The sequence below is a fragment of the Hippoglossus stenolepis genome, chromosome 5 (genome assembly GCF_022539355.2).
Source record: "Hippoglossus stenolepis isolate QCI-W04-F060 chromosome 5, HSTE1.2, whole genome shotgun sequence".
Lineage (NCBI taxonomy): Eukaryota > Metazoa > Chordata > Actinopteri > Pleuronectiformes > Pleuronectidae > Hippoglossus > Hippoglossus stenolepis.
This window is the reverse complement of record NC_061487.1, coordinates 26,365,273-26,384,511: the sequence shown is the minus strand read 5'-3', so window position 1 is coordinate 26,384,511 and position 19,239 is coordinate 26,365,273. Positions and strand designations below refer to the sequence as shown.

General features: G+C 46.1%; 1 protein-coding gene across 1 annotated transcript in view; it reads right to left on the bottom strand.

The window, feature by feature from the left end:
- Positions 1 to 19,025, bottom strand: part of spon1b (spondin 1b) — a 64,777-nt gene extending 45,752 nt beyond the window's left edge. The window contains 3 exon segments of the mRNA XM_035156843.2: positions 7,515 to 7,648; positions 17,075 to 17,181; positions 18,425 to 19,025. Of these exon segments, the coding sequence (XP_035012734.2) occupies positions 7,515 to 7,648; positions 17,075 to 17,181; positions 18,425 to 18,650 (467 nt within the window). The 5' untranslated portion in view covers positions 18,651 to 19,025.
- Positions 19,026 to 19,239: the final 214 nt, after the last annotated feature.

Below are 19,239 nucleotides of genomic sequence, written 5' to 3'. Positions count from 1 at the left end.
TCTTATTAATCATACTTCCTACAGCATTTCCTGCCTCATGCATTACTGTAAATATATTCCACATCTCAGCGACCTGTCTGCTGACTTGTCTCCTGCGCACCCTGCAGGCTTGGACGCCGCTGAATCTTCGGCGTGCTGTTTCGGGATTCATGCTGGGAATGAATCCCCCCCCCCCCCGAGTGAGGCAGCTACACATTCAACTGTGTAACCGTTCATACAATAATGTTCTCACTCCATGACAAGTGCTGCTGACTGCAATAATAAACATCAGCGAAGTGGAGGAAATCCAATTCAAGTTACCGGGAGAAGCAAATCGGTTTACGCTGTTTACTTTCATCCTGTTGGTTTATTTGCACACAAACTGTGGCTGTGGAGGAGAAAATATAAGATACGACGGAATATATAACGTGTGTGTGTGACTGTAGAGGAGCCAAATCAAAACTGTGCTGGAAGGTATCGATGTTTACAGCTGAGAGATTGTTCATTGATTGACAAGGATGAAGAATTTCTCCCATTATGAAAATGTGAACCCAATAAAAATGTTTCCTCTGCATCTTAATGGGAATTAGAGCCAGTCGTCCACAAGGGGTTTGCAGGGAGTCAATTAATTCTATAGTAATAAAGTGTCCTGGGTATACAAGAAGGTAAAAAATCAATTCTGGGCAATGAAAGAACCAATCAGTTGCTTATTTACACTGAAAATTGAACGCATAAAGACGTAAAAGGTGTTTTTCTTTCTTATTACTTATTTCTCTCCTTTTGATTTCTCTCCTCTGCAGAATGTGAAGCCGACGACATGATTGTTTGTATTTTTCCCTTCAACAAACACACACAGTCTCGTCTTTAAAGTAGATTTACCCCCCCGAGGTTCTACGCCCGCACCAACAAGTCAAGTTGCAGGAAACACGGTCCCAATGTCTCCTTCTGAGTACAGCGGCCTTTCAGCAGAACAGTCAGACGTCACAGGGAAGTTGACCTTTCACCAGTTGGCCAATCGCTGACAGTCGGTACATGTGGAGGGAATCAACGCCGCCTGGAAGATGTTTTACTTTTTGCCCCGAGTCAGAACACACGGTTCCTCATCAATAAAACAACAACCAGCCAAAGGTTTCTGAGGGAACAACGGCAGCAGCTGCTCCAACGGAGGGAAGTTGAGGTATTTCTGTTTGTCGGTTGTACAACTTGTGGTTTTTACCTCCATCAAGTATCTTTTGTTTTCATGTGAGCAGGATAACAACGACAACTACTGAATACTAATGTTTTCTTGAACTGGGACCGGGGCCACAGAAGGAACCATTAAACGTTTGGAACAGATTTTATTAAATCGGGAGGATTCAGGATTTTATTTCACTTTTTTTAACCTTGCATTTTTTGACATTTCTAGAGAAACTAGAACCGAAAACCTCCGCGAAGGGCCAACATTCCCCCCCCCCATCCAAGCTGCACAGATTAACACTCAGAGATATCAGTCTGCTAAGGAGCCTGATGTTTTTCATTAGGATCCATGAGCGTCCAATTCGCCATTTTAAAGAAAATGGAAAAAATAGGATTCCTGGATCCACCGCCTGATCCGTATCTCGTATAAATGTCAGAGCAAATTTACAAATGTTACCAATAAACCGCACATTTTATGCCGTTATTAAATATCACAACTTAATAAAGGTTTAAATCCCGATGGCCGTGCAAACCAGGCAGCCGTGAGGGAGCACACTTGGAAGAATCTACTTTTTTTCAATCTTCTTCTGTCTTTGTTTTGCGACGGCACAGACAGAAGAGTTTCGATCCAGCTCTCAAACAGCTTTAGTGTCCTCGCGGTGAGATTTGTGTTGTCGCCGAGCGAGCAGACGACTCTAGGCCTCTTCCTCCTCCTCCTCCTCTTCCTCCTCCCAGTCACAGCACCAGAATACTGAGGGGGGGATTGTGAGGGAGGTCAGCGTGAGGTGAAAATGTGATAAAGAGACGGCCAGAGGGCAGCGATGGAGTGAGAGCAGAGCCGTGTGAGACCTGATAACGAGATGAGAAGTGATGGACAGGACAGCAGAAGTTTGATTGGAAAACACTCTGCGCTCACTTCGGTCTCATCGCTGTAACTTTTAGCTTCAGGTGGAAACGTTTCCAGACACAAAACGACATTTCGGGACTTTCTGGTGATTAGAGAACAGATTTGGGATGTGAGCTCATCAGCACAGGCACAAGGTCCCCGGTGACCCGAGGTGGGAGACACAAAATCTTTCACAGCGACACACAATCTCACATGCACGTGCACACTGCTGCAGCCTGAGGCGGCGGAAAGCAAATGGAGCTTTGAGAATGGAAAAAGGGGGAATAGTCAGTTGTGACTTTAAAAAACGCTCAATTACTTTTAAAAGAAGATTTATTAAAGACGATCTTATATTTGCTATTGTATATTTCTAAGTTTTCTCTGCCGGGAGTGGGCGGCGAGGATCTTCAGCTGTCGTTGAGTTTACGAGACAAAAGGTTATAATTCCACTTCCTCTGGGCAGATTAGCACTGGACTTGCTTTTGACCCGTGGAAACAGCTCTTAGCTCATAATAAAGGAATCAAGTTAAACAGAAGTGTCTTGTTGTAGAATAACAGATCGATAATCCAATAAAGTGTTGGATTAAACAATAAGTAAACAGAAGAAGATCAATCTGTGACTGCGTCGAAGCTGAATTTCCTGTTTGCTCGTTTCTAAAAACTTCTCCAACTATTGTTACGTGAACAGCGAGAATAGAGAAACGCAGTTTTTAAAAATAAATACGTACAAAGCTAAATGTGTGTCAGAAAGTTAAAAACGTGGTCAGCTTAAGTGCGGACTTCTTCAGAGGCTGTGGAGGCTCCAGCGCTGCCGTTTCCCTCCGCCTCGGGCTGCCGGTTGTTTGAAGGCAGACAGCTCTGCAGGGTGAGTGGCAGGAGTTGGGGTGAAATCTTGACAAAGTGAGTAGGAGGAGGAGGAGGAGGAGGAGGAGGGCCGGCCTGACAGTACACTTCCTGCCTCAAGGAGAGAAGTTGCACATTGTATCTTGGAGTTGTTGTTAGTTCCAGTGCCAGTCACGGCCGAGACGAGCAGAGATGTTCCACAGAGCTATTTAAAAGCTGCTGACACGTTCTGCCTGCCAAGAAACTCGTGAGTGTGTGAACAGCTGACTTCTGTCAGGTGCTCGGCTTCCACTTCGCTGAGCGAGAAGCAGGAGTTCAGTCCCCGAGAGTCTCACAGCATCTGATTAGAAAGAACTAACTACTGTTTCTATTATTGATCATCTGCAGATTACTTTATCCAGGGCTGGGAAATTAACTGGAAATTGCTAATAGTAATTTACCATCTTATTGTGTAACTTCCTTCTTTCTGCCACAGTCGTCGAACAGGCCGTGTGTGCATCCTTCATCTACTTAAAGAGCAACGCTGCGTTCACACTAAAAACAAAGACAATTGTTGTGTTGCAATACTCACACAACTTACTTAGAGTAAACACAACCCATGAATATCCCCCTGTTCTCTCTCTACTGGCTGAAGTGACTAACTGCTGCTGTGGAAGCAGGAGCCAGACATGTGTGGGTCCATGAGACCGACCGATGTGTGTGCAGCTCGGGAAATTTAATCTTTTAGAACAGACCTTGAAACTTTTCCACGGGGGCATGTGCTCCCAACTTTTCAATTAACACCGGCTACTTTCTGCAGCTACGCTTTCTAAGGAACACGGGACCCAGGGTGAGCACATAACCAGAGCTGAGGAACATATAGGACCCTTTCTGATTATGAGCCGTATAAATCTTAGGGAACATTGGACAGTGGGTACATAGGAAGGACCCGCATGAAGCCATGAGGTCGTCATTAACAAGAAGCCAGTTACACCTCAGATGGAGGAAAACAATGTCGTAAAGCTGATGGACATACGGCCGTCGGTCGGTTTCAGGAGTTACAGACTCCTCGTTTTAGTCTGCTGGTGTTTTTCATGTCTCCGGTGCAGCAGGAGCTTTGAGTTTGATGTACGATCATCGTGATTAATCACCAAGTCTGTGTTTCATTCTGCTTTTATCAATACTTTACCACTTCAACCAATCGAAAAAGGTTTTTATTTAGGTTTTCAATAAACCAGAAACTGGCCTTACTTACGCCAGCATGACAGAACTTACTGGTCAGCCCTGTTTCCAGTTCCCTTGAATGTCGTCTCGTATTTAGCACGAAGGGGGACGAGGGTATTTGGCTTTTTGCCGCACTGCTGTATTAACTCGTTCACAAGTAAAATCTCTTGTTAATCTTGTAATAAAAACCTAGCTCCTCAGTTTAAGTGCTACAGCTGTCAGTATATTCACCCTCCTCCCAGAATGGAATTGCACTGATTGAAAATAGCAGGTGCTGAAGTTTGGCAGTAAATAAAATAAAAAAAAGCTGCTCCGCTGGAGAAACGAGCGACGACGTCCCCACAACACGGGAAAGGAACTGGAACGCTCCCGACTGTACAGGGCTGCGTGTGAAGCCTCCTGGAGGAAGCTGAGAGACACGTGCACGGCGTCATGGACCAGGGACGATTACAGTGCTGGGGAGTGGAGAGACATAAGATAAAGAGAGGAGGAGGAGGAGGAAGAGGAGGAAGAGGAGGAGGAGGAGGAGGAGGAGGAGGGAATATTCCCCTCGGTGCAGCATGACTTCGGGTGTGAGCGAAAAAACGAGCAATTCGGTGTGTAAAAGATTCCTCATTAAAGTTGCATTTCCCTCTAACTTGACTCCGGCCCGGCACAAAGAGACGCGCCCCGGAGACAGCTGCTGAAGTTGTCAAGCACAGACCTACGGCCAAGTGTCTCCCTGACAGACATGAATTCTCTTTGTGCAGCCGGTGCCGGCGGCATCCTGGGAAAACCAGAGAAGGGAAGATGGAACAGGAGAGCGTACAGATGAGTAAGAAGAAAGAGAGGCGTAGATTTTAGATAAGGAAACGCTAAATCTCTACGTGAGCGCCGACAGACAAAGGTGACAGTAATATGAGGTGAATTTGCATAGCAGATGCTCCCGCACGCAGGGGCTGGATTTATTGAACTGGCGAACACTGGGATGGCCGCGTGCCATCTGTCGCACGGCGGCGGCAGATAAATTAGAGGTAACAGCTGGGAGGACACCGTGGAGGTATAAGGGCAAGTTATGGCGTCGCTCTCGGGCGGAGGAAGGGAAGCGTGTCAGGGACGAGATGGAGGAGAAAGAAGGCAGACGTGTAGAAAAACAGGGAGGGGGGGGGACTCTAGTTATCGACTGTTTGTCATTTCTATTGTCCGTTTGTCAGCAGGTGGCGAGCGGCAGAGGTAACACAGCACCGCCATAACTCAGAGTCGATGGAGATCTGTTCATGCACACGCAGGCGGCAGGAAACACACTTCAGGTTGTTTCTCGTCAACAACATTAATGTTAACATTTCCTCCTGCACTAATATTCACGCTGGATAATATTTTCTTGCTTTAACCCTGTTTTTAGTTTATTGTTCTTTTCATATATGTGACGTCCGAGTGGTTTAATAGTTGTTAAACTCAGTTTGCTCTGCACAGATATACAGTTTTTACTTCAAGGTCATTTCCGAGCCTGTACTTTTATACTTCTACATAGAAAAGTACCTTCAAGTATCTGTACTTCTGCTGGAGTAAAGACTGTGTGTGGTTTTGCCGCCCCTGCACTTCATCATGTGAGATCTATTTGTAACCAGACAATATAGCTTCTGTAGATGCATAAATCACAGTCATCACGTATATAAAAATAAAATAGAGTTTCTTTCGGGTTTTCTCGCTCTTTGTCTTAATAATAATGGTTTTCTCATATTTCCACAACGACCCATGGCTCCTATAAGAAAAACATTAAGAATTAATGACCTCACACAGAATTCCCTGCATCACACTTTGCTTTATCGAATTCAAACGTATATATTTAAACCCCAGTGGAGTTGAGGTGATGGTTTCTAACGAGGACAGAAGTGGTGCAGCTCTGTAATGAAACCCTGAACGTCTGCTCGAGGTGTGGCAGCACAAACACCGGTGATTTATGTGAACGTGTCTTTGTGATTAAGAGCAGGAATAAAAGAGAAGGGTTGCACTTCTTCACAGTTTTGTTTTTTTACTGCAGGGAGATTCAACTTTTTACATTTTCAGTCTGTGAGGGGAAGTTAGATTAAGTCACATGATAACTGTCTCGTGTGAACTCAAGAGAAGCTTCCAGAGCTCCACACTAACTTGTTTATGTTGGTTGCACTGGTGCATTTCATTTAGATGTAAAGAAAATCTTTCACATTCTAATGCTTAAATAATATATATGTATAAAAAATAAACTTGTCACTTCTCTCAAATGGAGAAACTATAATAACTACAATCACCTCGACACAATCTCAGTGCTCATTATTACTTATTGACAGAATAACAAACTATTACTGTTTTATCTGCACATCTGCTTCAATCAGCCTCAACGTGTGAACACAAAACTCATTTCCTTTCTATTTTAAGAGTTACAGCAGAAACACATCCTCAGTTTCTGCTTCACCGCTGGATTCACACCATCGTCCTCTTTTATGAGAAAACAATGAAATCACAAAAAGAAAAAAAGAAATCTCACTGCTTCTTTATTGAATCTGTGAAATGACAAAGAGAAAAAGAAAAGGCAGGGAATGTTCTTTAAATAAGTCCGGATAACACACACAACACACACAAACACACACACACACACACACACAGACACACACAGACACACACATATATGCACACACGCAGACGCAGCTATCCTTTTTCTATTCCATTTATTTAAATCCTTCCCCAAACCTCATCTCTGACCTCAACCTGACCACACTTCACATCTGACCCTCGACCAAACCACAGAAACGACACTTTGCCTCACTAAGACGAGGTTCTGGTCCCTATGAGGTCCACCGGTCCTGCTGAGGTCAGTGACCACGCCACTGTGGAAATAACACCGTGCAGGTTCTGAGTCAAACCGTCCTCAGACCACTAACTGGCCCAGTAATCACGCAGGACGTCAACGCCTCGTGAGCAGCACCTGGATTCAGCTCCACTCATTCTCCTCCCAGCCGATAATCACAGTCTGTGAAAACAACGGTGACCTCGACTCGGTGCCGTTTGCTGGTAACCGTCCAGAATTCAGCTTTTTGTTTGGGTTTTGCTTTGTGCAACAGAAGAAAGTTTAGATAAAATGTTCCTGCAGCTGTATCCTACCTGTGGCTCTCAGTATCGCCCAGAACGTACTTTCCATTATGGCTCCACATTATCCAAACTCACCATATGGTTTTTAGATTGATTTCTTTTCTGTAGGGCACCGACTTCCTTTCCTCCCTTTCATGAGTACAGCTCATTTATTTCAGGCTTTTCAGTGAGTGACTTTAAAAAGTGTTGACGCCTCTGACCTTTTCAAAAACGGCTCAAAAACTTTAGAGCCACAGGAGATGACGTCACCGACACCAAACCGGGGTTTTTTAATTCTTATTTAAAAGGCAGGAGCATAATCAGGAAAAAATATGGAACTCACTTTAGTATAACGCAGCCGGTCCCAGTAGGGGGCGCTGTCCAGAACACCTGTATCCTGGTGCGTCTGCGAGGTGTGCTCTCCGTCACCGCGGGGGGGCAGTTGGTCATGAACTGTGTGTCGTCCTCGTCGATGATCTGGACACAAAAAACAAAATGGAGGATTTAGAATCAACGTGTTTTGGAAAATATCACGATTGACGTCATCTACTGTGTTTTCTCAGAGTTTGAATCCAAGTCCAAAATAATCCAATATCAGCTTTTTCACACAGACATGGAAAGTTTTATTCAACAGAACAAACTATGTACATATTTATTTACATTTTACTTCATTCAAGTTCTACAGATTAGATTGTATCTGTGCTTTATGTTTATTTATATTCATGCGTAAATATCGACCCCCGGAACTCTTTATAAGATTCCGGATCATCAGATCTTCTCAAGTCGTGGATGAAAACACGAGGAAGCTTCTTGACGCTCGGCTGCACTTCTCAACGAGAGACGTTTTTCACAGCAGCCACGTTGGTTTGGAATCCGAGGAACCCAGAGGTGTGAATCACATTAATTACAGCTCTAAATAGAACCGAACCTTCATCTGTCACATCTGTGTCTTTCTCTTCCAGTTTCATGTCAGTTCTCCCTTTTTATCACGACTCATTATTTAATAATAATTTGACAACTCAATAACTTGAAAAACACCTTTGATTTTTAATTTAAACTGAACTAAATGTAAACCATTTTGCAGGTTTATCAAAAGAAGAGGCAGGATTGAGACAAGAGTGAACAACCTCCGAACCATAAGAGAGGAAGGTAAGATCATTGTTCTCTGGTGGGAGGCAGCAGAGATCAGCGCACTGAGCCTAATGTGGAGACCAGTGACAACTACATGACTGATTCTGAATTGATGCCATTGAAAAGTGTTTATTTGACACCAGCTTGAGTCCAAAGCAAAGTCGTGTGAAAGAGGAAAGTTCTCTCGAGTCCCCGAGTGAAGCTTTGGGTAAAAAACGTCTTGTGTTTCCAGGACGTCTCTCGCCCGGTCCCCTCTGCACTCGGACCTTTAAAGACTCAAATCAGACACATGGAGCCGCGGCCTCTGACCTTGACGCCGGTGTTCTCCAGCTGCCTCGGCTCCACAATAACAAAGACGTCCTGAGGTCCAGATCGAAGCATAGAGGACATCTGGGACAGTCTTCTCCTTCACATCAGGACCTCAACAACTCTGGACACTTTAAAACTCACATGAAAACACGTTTCCTCTCTCTGGCCGTGGTTGAGACTTTTATAAATGTGGTTTTATCTTATATCACCGTGTTCTTGTCCTATTTGACAAGGTTTTATTTATTTTTAAAGACATGAAGTTTTTACATGTGGGCTGGCTAGAGAAACTCCGGAGAAGGTCCACAGCAACTGACTCGCACATTCATGTTCTCACATGCAGCCCCTCTCGAGGATTTCAAGACATTATCCAGAGTTCAGTGCAGGTCTGAGAGCCGTTTGTCTTTTTATGTATCTCTCTTATTTTAGCAGTAAAGCACTTTGTTGTTTTGAAACGTGCTTCTCCTGAAATACTCCTGATAGAAATAGAAATGTTTGATACATGTTTTAATATCCACGTACAAACAGCGTGCTAAGAAATGCCCCACAAACCACCGATAGCATTGCCGGCACACAGGCATGTATTGTGCAAGTTACTTTGCAGCGTGAGAGGAATAAAGTCAGGCCAGTTCACGGGATTGTTCACAGACGGGCTTTTAGTCAAGATGAAGCCGTGCCCCTGACGGACTCGACAGGTGAAGACATTCAAATCAATGAAGGTCCCTCATTAGTAGTCGTTTAGAGAAATCTGACAAAGAACAGATTAGTGTGCTCGGCAAAAACTGAGCCAGAGGCACACGAGCCTGCAACAGCACGAACCTGTTTCCTCACATGAAACAATACGACCTGTTAAAACCGTCAGAAAGTAAGTAATCATCGTCCAGAACCAGTGAGTGGACCCTGGACAAGCAGCAGGACAGATCCCTGTGAGACCCAGCAGCAGATTATCACATCAGCATATAAAAAAACCCTAAGAGATCAAAAAATACAAGACACTTCTCAACTGCACAGTCAGAAATGAGGGATGCAAGAGGTTTATCAAAGTGCTCGACCCCGAACACGACCTTCACGGCTGGAAACTGTTTGAACTGACCCTGTGTGACGGAGTGTGACGGAGCAGCCACCGTCTCCCTCCTCGCCACCATCACCCCTCCGACACGTGGCCTGCAGTCACACGTCTGAGTCTTATACGATCCTCACTCTTCACTCTACAGACAAAGACCAGAGTCTTCACAGCAAACTGCTCATTTTCCTGAAGAGCGTAAAGACGGAGTTATCGCCTCGGGGGCTGATTGAAGCTCTCGTCGCCCGGAGGCTGAGTGAAGACGTCGGTATCACAGGCGACAGACGGATCAAACACAGCTACGAACACTTCACGCAGCAAATGGACGAAGCTTCGGTGTTTTACCACGTTCAGATTGTCTACTTCTTCTTGTTTGTTTCTGCGACCTCCTCCCACAGTGCACAGACATCGTTTGGGTTAATTGGAGACTCTAAATTGCCCCGAATCATGAGTGGTTGTTTGTGTCTCTGTGGCAGACCTGTAATATTCTGGTGACCTGCGCAGGGTGAACTCATCTCAGCCAATGTCAGCTGGGAGGAGCTCCAGCTCCCTGTGACCCTCAGAGGACGATCAGTGCAGAGAATGAACAGATGAACTGGGACGTGTGTGAGACCCTGGAGGACGGACGTTACTTCCCCTTTGTTTTTTCCCAGTTTTACATCAAAACTTTTCTGATTCTAATTTACTAAATCTGTAACTTAAAGAAAGTTTAAGTCAAGTCAGGGCAGGTCAGACCCAACGTCGGAAAACTTTCAATAAAATCAAGACAACTGAGAGAGAGAGAGAGAGAGGAAAAGAGGGAGTGTGGGAAGACTGGCAAAGGAGCGTTTGTTTTCTCTGCAGAGGATGGCATGTCTGTGTGTGTGTGTCTGTGTGTGTCCGTGTGTGTTTGTGTGTGTGTGTCCACGGTTTGTCTCTCTCAAACACTCTCTCACTCTTTCAATCTCGCCCTCTTTCAATCTCGCTCTCGCTCCCTCTCAATCTCTGTTGAGACGGTAAACACAGATGCTTCAGTCGGCCTGCACAAGCAAATGCAGAGGCCTGTTCAAACACACACACACACACACACACACACGCACAGACACACACACTCACGCACACACAAAGAGAGGGAGCGGGAGACAGACAAGGCAAACCCAGGCTTTAACAAACACCCAGGATTCCTTGAGAAAACTTACAATAGGAGTGATATTGGTGTGTGTGTGTGTGTGTGTGTGTGTGTGTGTGTGTGTGTGTGTGTGTGTGTGTGTGTGTGTGTGTGTGTGTGTGTGTGTGTGTGTGTGTGTGTGTGTGTGTGTGTGTGTGTGGGCCAGCGTACACACAATCATTGCAGGTTCCTAATTAAATGCAAAGCAGTTACCGAGGACTGAAAGCAGTTAAGACCGCTGGGACTGGCGTGCGGAGACGAGGACGAGCGCGGGCAGACAGACGGCGGATAGATTGAAATGTCACATCAGCTCTTGAAGATGAGCTTATTTTCAGAAAGCAACAAAGTTCTCTTGTCTCGGCGAAGACCTCGGAGGCGACGACATTTTGCCGCGAGCCTTCCATCAATCAAAGCAGCACTTTCACCGCCGAACGCCGCGGAGATCTCGGGTCTATCGCCGATGTTGCATCATTTATCGGAGCCACCAGACCGAGGCGACAGTGTCACGTATCCAAACAATTAGCCTGTGAAAAAACAACAACTGTGTGTGTGTGTGTGTGTGTGTGTGTGTGAGCAGATTTATTACCATAACAAATGGAGCCAATTCTGTGGCTTTTGGCATTCAATTACACAAAACAACACTGGAGACGAGCGAGCGTATTGTTCGTCTGCTCCGTTGAATATTCGTAGAAATGACCCCAGAGCTCTCTTTAAAATCCACTGTTCCCTGTTACACGCGCAGTTTTGGAGCCGTGTTGTTTTGTCGAGGTCGTTTTTAAGAGAAAGTTTTCACGAGCTGTCAGCGAGAGGAGTGTTTGTGTGCCATCTGTATTCACGCAGACAGACACAAACGGACCGTCTCTGTGCGAGGCTCAAATGATTTCCTCCTTGTCCTTCTTTACGTCCGTCACGTCCCTTTTCTCGTCTGTTGTTTTTTCTCGTCTGGAAATCTGCGACGTTATCGGGGGGGTTTGGTGTGAAAAGCTCCGACGACAACAGACAAGTCTGTCACCTTGACTTAGGAACGCACTCCGGGAACAGAATGAACGACCCAGAGCGGCACGAACGCAACGTGGGAGTGTGCACATTTTTTATGACACAGGCTTAGTGATATAAAGGACAAAAACTTTTATATCACTCTTTGCCACAACTTGTTTCATCACCTGGACGAAAGCTTCAGTAAAGACACAAGAGACATAAACAGGACAGATGGTTAAAAACACTAACATCTGGCTTTTGTCTGCAATGTGAACGAACACAATCAACCTTCAGTCCAAGGTCAAACGACTCGGCAGTAGACACAGGTTCTTATCGGCTCCGACCTCAGGTGATGGAAACATAAAGGGTCTGATGAACGCACTAACACCTTGTTTGAAAAGTCCGGCTCGTGTACAAAATCCATTTCCCTCATAATAATTTGTCACTTCACTGCAAGAGCTCATTTTCTCAGACACTGAGAATCGGAGAGAGCGACCTCGATATCACACTTTTGATGCACAATGTATTCAACAAGCTCCAATCAGTGCAAACCTCGAGCGTCTGAACCAACCAGCTTGTCGAGAACAATAAATAAAAGTTGTGCAAACTGTTCTCCGACGCCACAGGAAGTTCGGTGAAGTAAACAAGTGAAGTGGTCCTTGCAAACTGCTGTTAATCAGAAACCAGGGGGAAGGAGGAGCGAGACTCCTCCTGCAAGTATCTGTGGTTCTGGTGCTCACGTGTGATGCTAAAGTAATCATTGTCTCCCTGAGTGTGATCGAGTGTGCAGCATATCAGGTCACCGCCATTACAACCCGGCACACATCCTACATGTCCTTTTCTTTAGCGCCCACTAAGCTCTCTGCTCGACTTACGTAATCGCCGCGATCCTGAAACCTGTGACTGAGCCGTGGCACTTTAAACTGATTGGGTTTGTTTATCCCTGGCCAAACTCTGAACGCCAGATAATCTGCGCAGAAAAAAAAAAGCAAGATAATATCTCATGTCTGCTCATCTCTCCCCTTATCCAAACAAGCTCCGTTCGTCTCCCTGAGCAATAGCACGTCGCTGGCCTAGATAAATATGACCCACGTCCGACACGGCCGCAAAGAGGGCTGGGAAAAGCACACACGCAGACGCACACATATACCCGCACGCCCGCTCGCTGCATGTATAAGCACAAAGACACACATTTCCGAGCAGACAATGACAGCGGACTCAGTGGGATGGCGGGTCTCTCACGTTCACACAGATGCTCGCTCGCAGATACACACTTCTCCGAGGTCGCACACATTAACACACAAGTCGTTTAATGGAAACGGGGACAAAGAGACGATTATTGCTTAAGGAAAAAGAAACAATGCGTGGTGGATGTGCGTCGAAGTGTCTTAGCGAAGCAGCAGGCGGGCACATTCCAGGACAGCTGCCAGAAACAGCCCAGAACCAGAGAGCGAGCAGGGAGAGCCGCCGCGACTCAGCTCGTCCACGACGCAACAACAATCATGACTTTGCAAAACTGGCTTCATAATTAACTTGTGGGAAATAAACTGTGGGGAAAAGGAATTGTTGTATTCAAGTATTATTATGTTAAACGTGATCAGGTGAAGCTGACCAGGGTCTGTTACCACTAAAAATAGACCAGAGCTGTGAAATTCCTATTTACCTTCAATTTGAAACTGAAATGATGTTCATGTGTTTTATGTGATTAACTTTTAATGTTATTCATCTATTGTGTTTATCTGTTGATTACGTTTACTGTTGCTATTGTTAATATTCTGGGCCCGTTCTCCCCCGTAAAAGAGGTTTATAATCTCAATGGGACTAAGCTGGTTAAATAAAGGCTAATAAATAATAAATGTATATAAAAGAGACATTTTCTGCTCATATTTAGGTTGATAATTGAAATTTTTGTTATTAGTTGACAAGGTTTTCATGCTGTAATGTTCAGAAAACACTTCACTCTCCTCAGACTGTCCATCGCTGCAGCTCCTCTCTTCAGCCTCTGTCTCAAACACTTGGTTTCAGCTCCTGTCTCTTTAAGACCCGCCTCCTGATGAAGCCCAGTCTGCTCTGATTGGCCGGCTGGTCTACTCTGTTGTGATTGGTCAACCGCTTCCAGCAAGCGTAGAAAATGTCGGCCTCTTTTCCTGGCTTTGTTAGGGGGCGTGTCAGAAGAGTGGTTATGCCAAACGAGGTGTTTCAGGAGATTCCCGAGTTTCTCCCTTTATCACATACATTTACAAAGAACGCATCATATTTCTCCTTTATGTAAAAACCCATTTTAACTTTTTACCGTGAACCCAAAGTTAATTTTTTAAAGTTAGCATCACGTGCTTCTAAGGAGGAAAAGTAAACTTCAAGCTCGGCAGAGTTTGATGGATCGTGGTCATTTAGATAAAAAGGCAAACTCGCTGTCATGGCACATCTGCTCTTATCGAGCCATTAATATAAGCGGGACATAAATGATGGTGTATTTAATGAAGGAAATCATTGTGAAACTCATTTCTGATCCAAAAAGTGAAGTTTAATTGAGGTAATGCGATGTGGTTATGATGTAACACCCGACAGGACTTTTTTCAGAAATATTCTTTAAACGCTCGACAGTGTTTTTGAAATCTCAAGAGGCCGCCGTCGTTCTTCAAGTGTGGACAGAAGTGTCAGTTACAACTGTCAATTACAGAACCGCGAGTGTCTGATGGATTTGCCAATATGTGTTAAACAGATTGCAAAGCCAGATTGTCAAATTTAATTTTTGCTGCGAGCTCAGCCCACACTCTGTTCCAGTTTCCGCTGCCTGGTCTCAGCCCCGCTCCAGACGCTGCCTGGGACACGGAGGTTGAGACTCGAGGTGTTTATTGAGCGCCGAGCGGAAATCAAATAGAGGAGGAGAGTCGGGCCGAGGCTGAACCGTTTAAACCTGAGGTCCTGCTGCGAGCGGCAAAACAACGTGGCTACTCCTTGTCTTTGTTTTCATGCAACAGACCTGCTGTGGGAATGTGCTCCACCTTCAGCCAGGAGCGTGCTGACGTCTCTGCACCAAAACTCCATGTGAAATAAATTCCAGACTTTCTCTGCCCGGAGAGCTCGCACACACAACAACCCCTCTCTCTCCGTTTTACAGATCGATGCACAGTTTGTTCAAATTGTTGCTGTTTACTCTCCTGTGGCGTCGTGCTTAATTGATGCCTGTCCGTTTTTTTCGTTCTTTATCCCGTGGTTGTTAATTATTTTATCGTAGGGCGCCGTGCAAACGCGTTCATTATAATTTAGTGGATGGAAAAAGTTGAGAGTAGACCCAGAGGCGACGCTGCTGCGAGAGTTTACAGCACATTAAGAGGCAAAAACAACAAAAACACACACAATGAAGAAATGTGTGAGGAGAGAAAGAGTCGGACACAAAGATCACTTCAGTGTTTGGCTTCACTTTAAGAGATTCTGATCGTCACTACTGACAGTGAGAGAGTTAATCATCACTTAGCAGCGCCAACAAGTCTTTTAAATATTTAATCGTATCTAATAATCCTGAAATCTCCGTCTGTCTGTTTAACTAAGTCTCACACATCTGTTCATCGTATCGGCTTCACACTTGTGTATTTTCTAAGGGCCCAAAGAAGTGCAGTGTACAATGTGGTACCGACAACTGATTCTCCGGTTCAGGTTCTGTGCACCGAGTCGAGCTTCACCGAGCTTTGAATAAACAGGTGAGCAGCTCTTTGTGCAGCTCTTTATTTGCTGCGGCTCAATCGCTGCAGGTCACGTTGACAGATTTCAGAAAGAAAAACTGCAACCAGCTTCACCACAGGCATGTACAGAACAGGGACGGTGAACTAGATGATACAAATAGGTTTGCACACCATCCTTGTTCTGTTGGGACCTTCAGACTTTTCAGTTTAGTAGTTTCGGTAGTTTCGGACTTTTGGACCAATCACAGGAAGTGGAGACAGCATAAAACAACAGAAGAAGAAGCAGAAGAGGAAGCAGCTGCAGTCTTCACCTCCGACGATGTAATGTTTGAACCACGAGGACGTTCGTTTGGTAATATCATTGTGATGTTACCATGGCAACCGAATGAACATTCAAACAGAAAGACTCCCACACGCCCACGTCACACGCCGTCTACGAACCAATCAGAGTCAAGTACAGGTAGACGCCGCCCACGTAGGTGATGGTGACAGGACGTACGTTTGTCAGACAAAATTCTTTGGTCCCTAAATTACAATGTGAAACCAAAACTAACAGATCAGATGAAACTATGGAACAAACTGGTTCAGGTGTGACAACTTCAATTAATCGAGGTTTTCTGAGGGTTTCTGCTGTTAAATTATTCTTTTATACGATCAACTTCTACAATGTGCTTCCAGACACCTGAAATTCAGATCGTCATAGTCGTTTCACTGATTCTTAGAAAACAGAATCACCTCATTTTCACACCACAAGACACAAAGTCACACGTTTCCCCTTCACAGGGCGACGGGTGTCGAGGTGATACCGACAATGTGAAACCAAAACTAACCAGATCAGATGGAAACAATGGAACAAACACAGGAAGCTTCACTCAGACTCTCACTCTTCAGCCTGGATGTAGGAAAAGCAGCATTACTACTAAATCTCAGCAAACGTGTGTATTGCTTCAAAGTGGTCAGAGGTCTGGTGGAGTCAGCAAGAAACGTCTCCTCCGTCCTGACGCAAGCTGCCTCCTGCTCGGCGAGAGCGTGCTTTCAAATGTGTGTGTGGAGACGCAGCTACAGATGTGTGTTCCTGTTTACACTGAGCGGGAGGTAATTGAGGAAGTCTGGCTCTCTCCTCAGGAGCTCTGCGCTGCTCAGTGGGAGTTGTGTTACTACTGAACCAAACATCTTACATCTCTCTCTGTTAATCTCTTTTCTCTCTGTCCTCACATGCCTCCTCCTCCTCCTCCTCCCTCCTCCCTCCTCCCTCCTCCGCCTTCTCCTTCCCTCTCCTCCGTCTTCTGCTCGAGGAAATATCTGCTACTTAGCGGGACGGATGCCATGTCTGCCTCATCCATGCACTGAAGAAGAAACTCAAATCTCTTTTCTTCTTCCCCGCTTTAGTTTGCTCGCTGCTGCTTCCAGGGGGAGCCGCGCTGCATCTTTCAGCAACGCCTCCTTTAACCTCCTTATCAGAAGACAGCGGGGAGCAGCTAAGTCGACTCCCGTGTGCATTAAAGCATGCAAATGAGAAACCCTTTTTTTTATGAACTTTCCCAGAAAAACAGCACAATCATGATTCCCCCCCCTCGACGCCTGCTTCTTCTTACCTGGAACTGCCCGGTGTAGTCGTCGTCCGTGGTTCCCTCTCGGCCCTCCTTCAGGGCGATGAGGGTGAAACCTCGGAAATAATTAGGGCTGGCTGCCAGGAGGACGACTGTAAAAGGAGGAGAGAGAGCGTGTTTTACTCCACAGAGACACCGAGCAGCGAACAGGCTTTAAACGGACACATCGGGGTCACTCTGCGTGAGGAGAGGGGTCACCCCCACCTGGTGTTACAGAGACACATGTCAGGGCTGCAAGCTGTTCGGCTTCAGGCTGATGTGAGAGTGAGGGCTGTGAGACTTTATCATCTGACAGTAGAATTAAAAAGAGGCTGTAAATCTCGGCGCTGGGAACAGGAGCCGTATAATGAGATGTGAGTAGAATTGAAGTCGTCTCACCCTCGCGCCCTAACCTTGCATTCTCACACCGGCCCATCTATCTTCCAACTTGCCCCCAGTGCTGAGAAGGAAGATGTCAATATTTTCAATCTCAACCATTTTTTAAAAAAAAGTGAACTTAAAAGGCAGCAGAGATTTTAGGGGGATAGCTGTGGTGTCTTCACAGGTCCCTGACAGCTGATTAGAATTTAGTCCTGGGCGTCCCAGAAGAACAACAGTGCACAATCTGGAGTGCGATCGCACCGAGGAGACTTAGAGACAAGGTGACCGCTCATTTACAACCTTGTTTTTTAACCCTGTATCGAATCTGCAGGAGCCAACGACAAGGTTTAGTATCGCAGAACCCCAGCGTCCCATTGAATCTTTCTTTTAAACAAAACGAGACACTAAAGTTTTGTATTTTGAGTTGAACACTTTTAAACTTACAGGAATCTCAAGTGAGTAGAGCAACCAAATCCACCAGGCTGGATAGAGACTTTATATTCGTTGGGCTCAGCTTAATTGGAGCCAGATTTGTGTGTGTGTGTGTGTGTGTGTGTGTGTGTGTGTGTGTGTGTGTGTATATGTGTGTGTGTGTGTGTGTGTGTGTGTGTGTGTGTGTGTGTGTGTGTGTGTGTGTGTGTGTGTGTTTGCAGGACGAGCAGAGGAAGTGAATATAGGTCACACATTATAACACTAAGTAGCTTTATCAAATCACGACTCTCCCTGCAGGGACTGGACAGTTTGGGAATGTGCGTCCTGCAATGTCCAAAAACAACGCGTGTGACTTATTGTGTTAGTGAGAACGTGGGGGGGGCTGGATGAAGTCAACGCTTCCTGGAAGTAAGATAAACACAGGAAAAATACAATTCAAACAACACTTTTCTTTTCCTCCAACTAAAACAAACAGTCCACTGGTGAAATCTGGCGCAGGTTTACGCACGGATTGCGCAAATGGACTCTGTGTGTAAACCGTACCTCTGTAGGTGGTGCCCGGCTGGTAGGTCTCCGGGTCCCGCTCCACCCGGAGCCTGAACTCGTGGTGTCCATCCCGCCGGGTCCCCTGGGTCTGCGCCCGGAGGATCCGCCCGCAGTACCCGTCCGACCTGCCTCCGGAGGGCTCCTCCACGAAGGCGACGGCGTTGCACACGAAACTCGTCAGGAGATAATACTGCAACAGCAGCAGATGCAGATACATTCCCATCTCGGAGCTGCAGCCCGGGGGGTGAGAGTGCAGCGAAGGTCCGATCAAAACACAAACAAGGAAATAATCTGTGGATCTGCTCCTTCCACGCGAACTCCCACCTCCAAGCGAAACTACAGCGGCGTCACAGGCGGAGCGAGAGGTGAACACAAGGAGACGAGTCCATCCCGAAGTGAGAGGAGCGCGTCCGAGGCGCACCGCGGCGGAGAGGAGAGGGGGACTGCTGCCTGTGTGTCCGGGTCAGTGGGGGAGGTGACGGGGTCTGGAGGCAGCGCGGAGCCGCCGAACTACCGGGGAAGGTGGGGACGCGGCGAGGGAAGGTCCAGACTGGAGCTCCGCACTTTAAAAGCTGAGAGCCAGCCCTCCACTGACACACACACACACACACACACACACACACACACACACACACACACACACACACACACACACACACACACACACACACTCTCTCTCTCTCTCTCCCTCACACATGGAGCTGCCTCTTGGGGGGAAATAGAAATGTTCCTCCTGCTGTTCAGAAACGCGCATTGACACATTTTAAGTTCTCTTCACTGCTGCGTGTGAGCTGAAGATATGATGATTACAT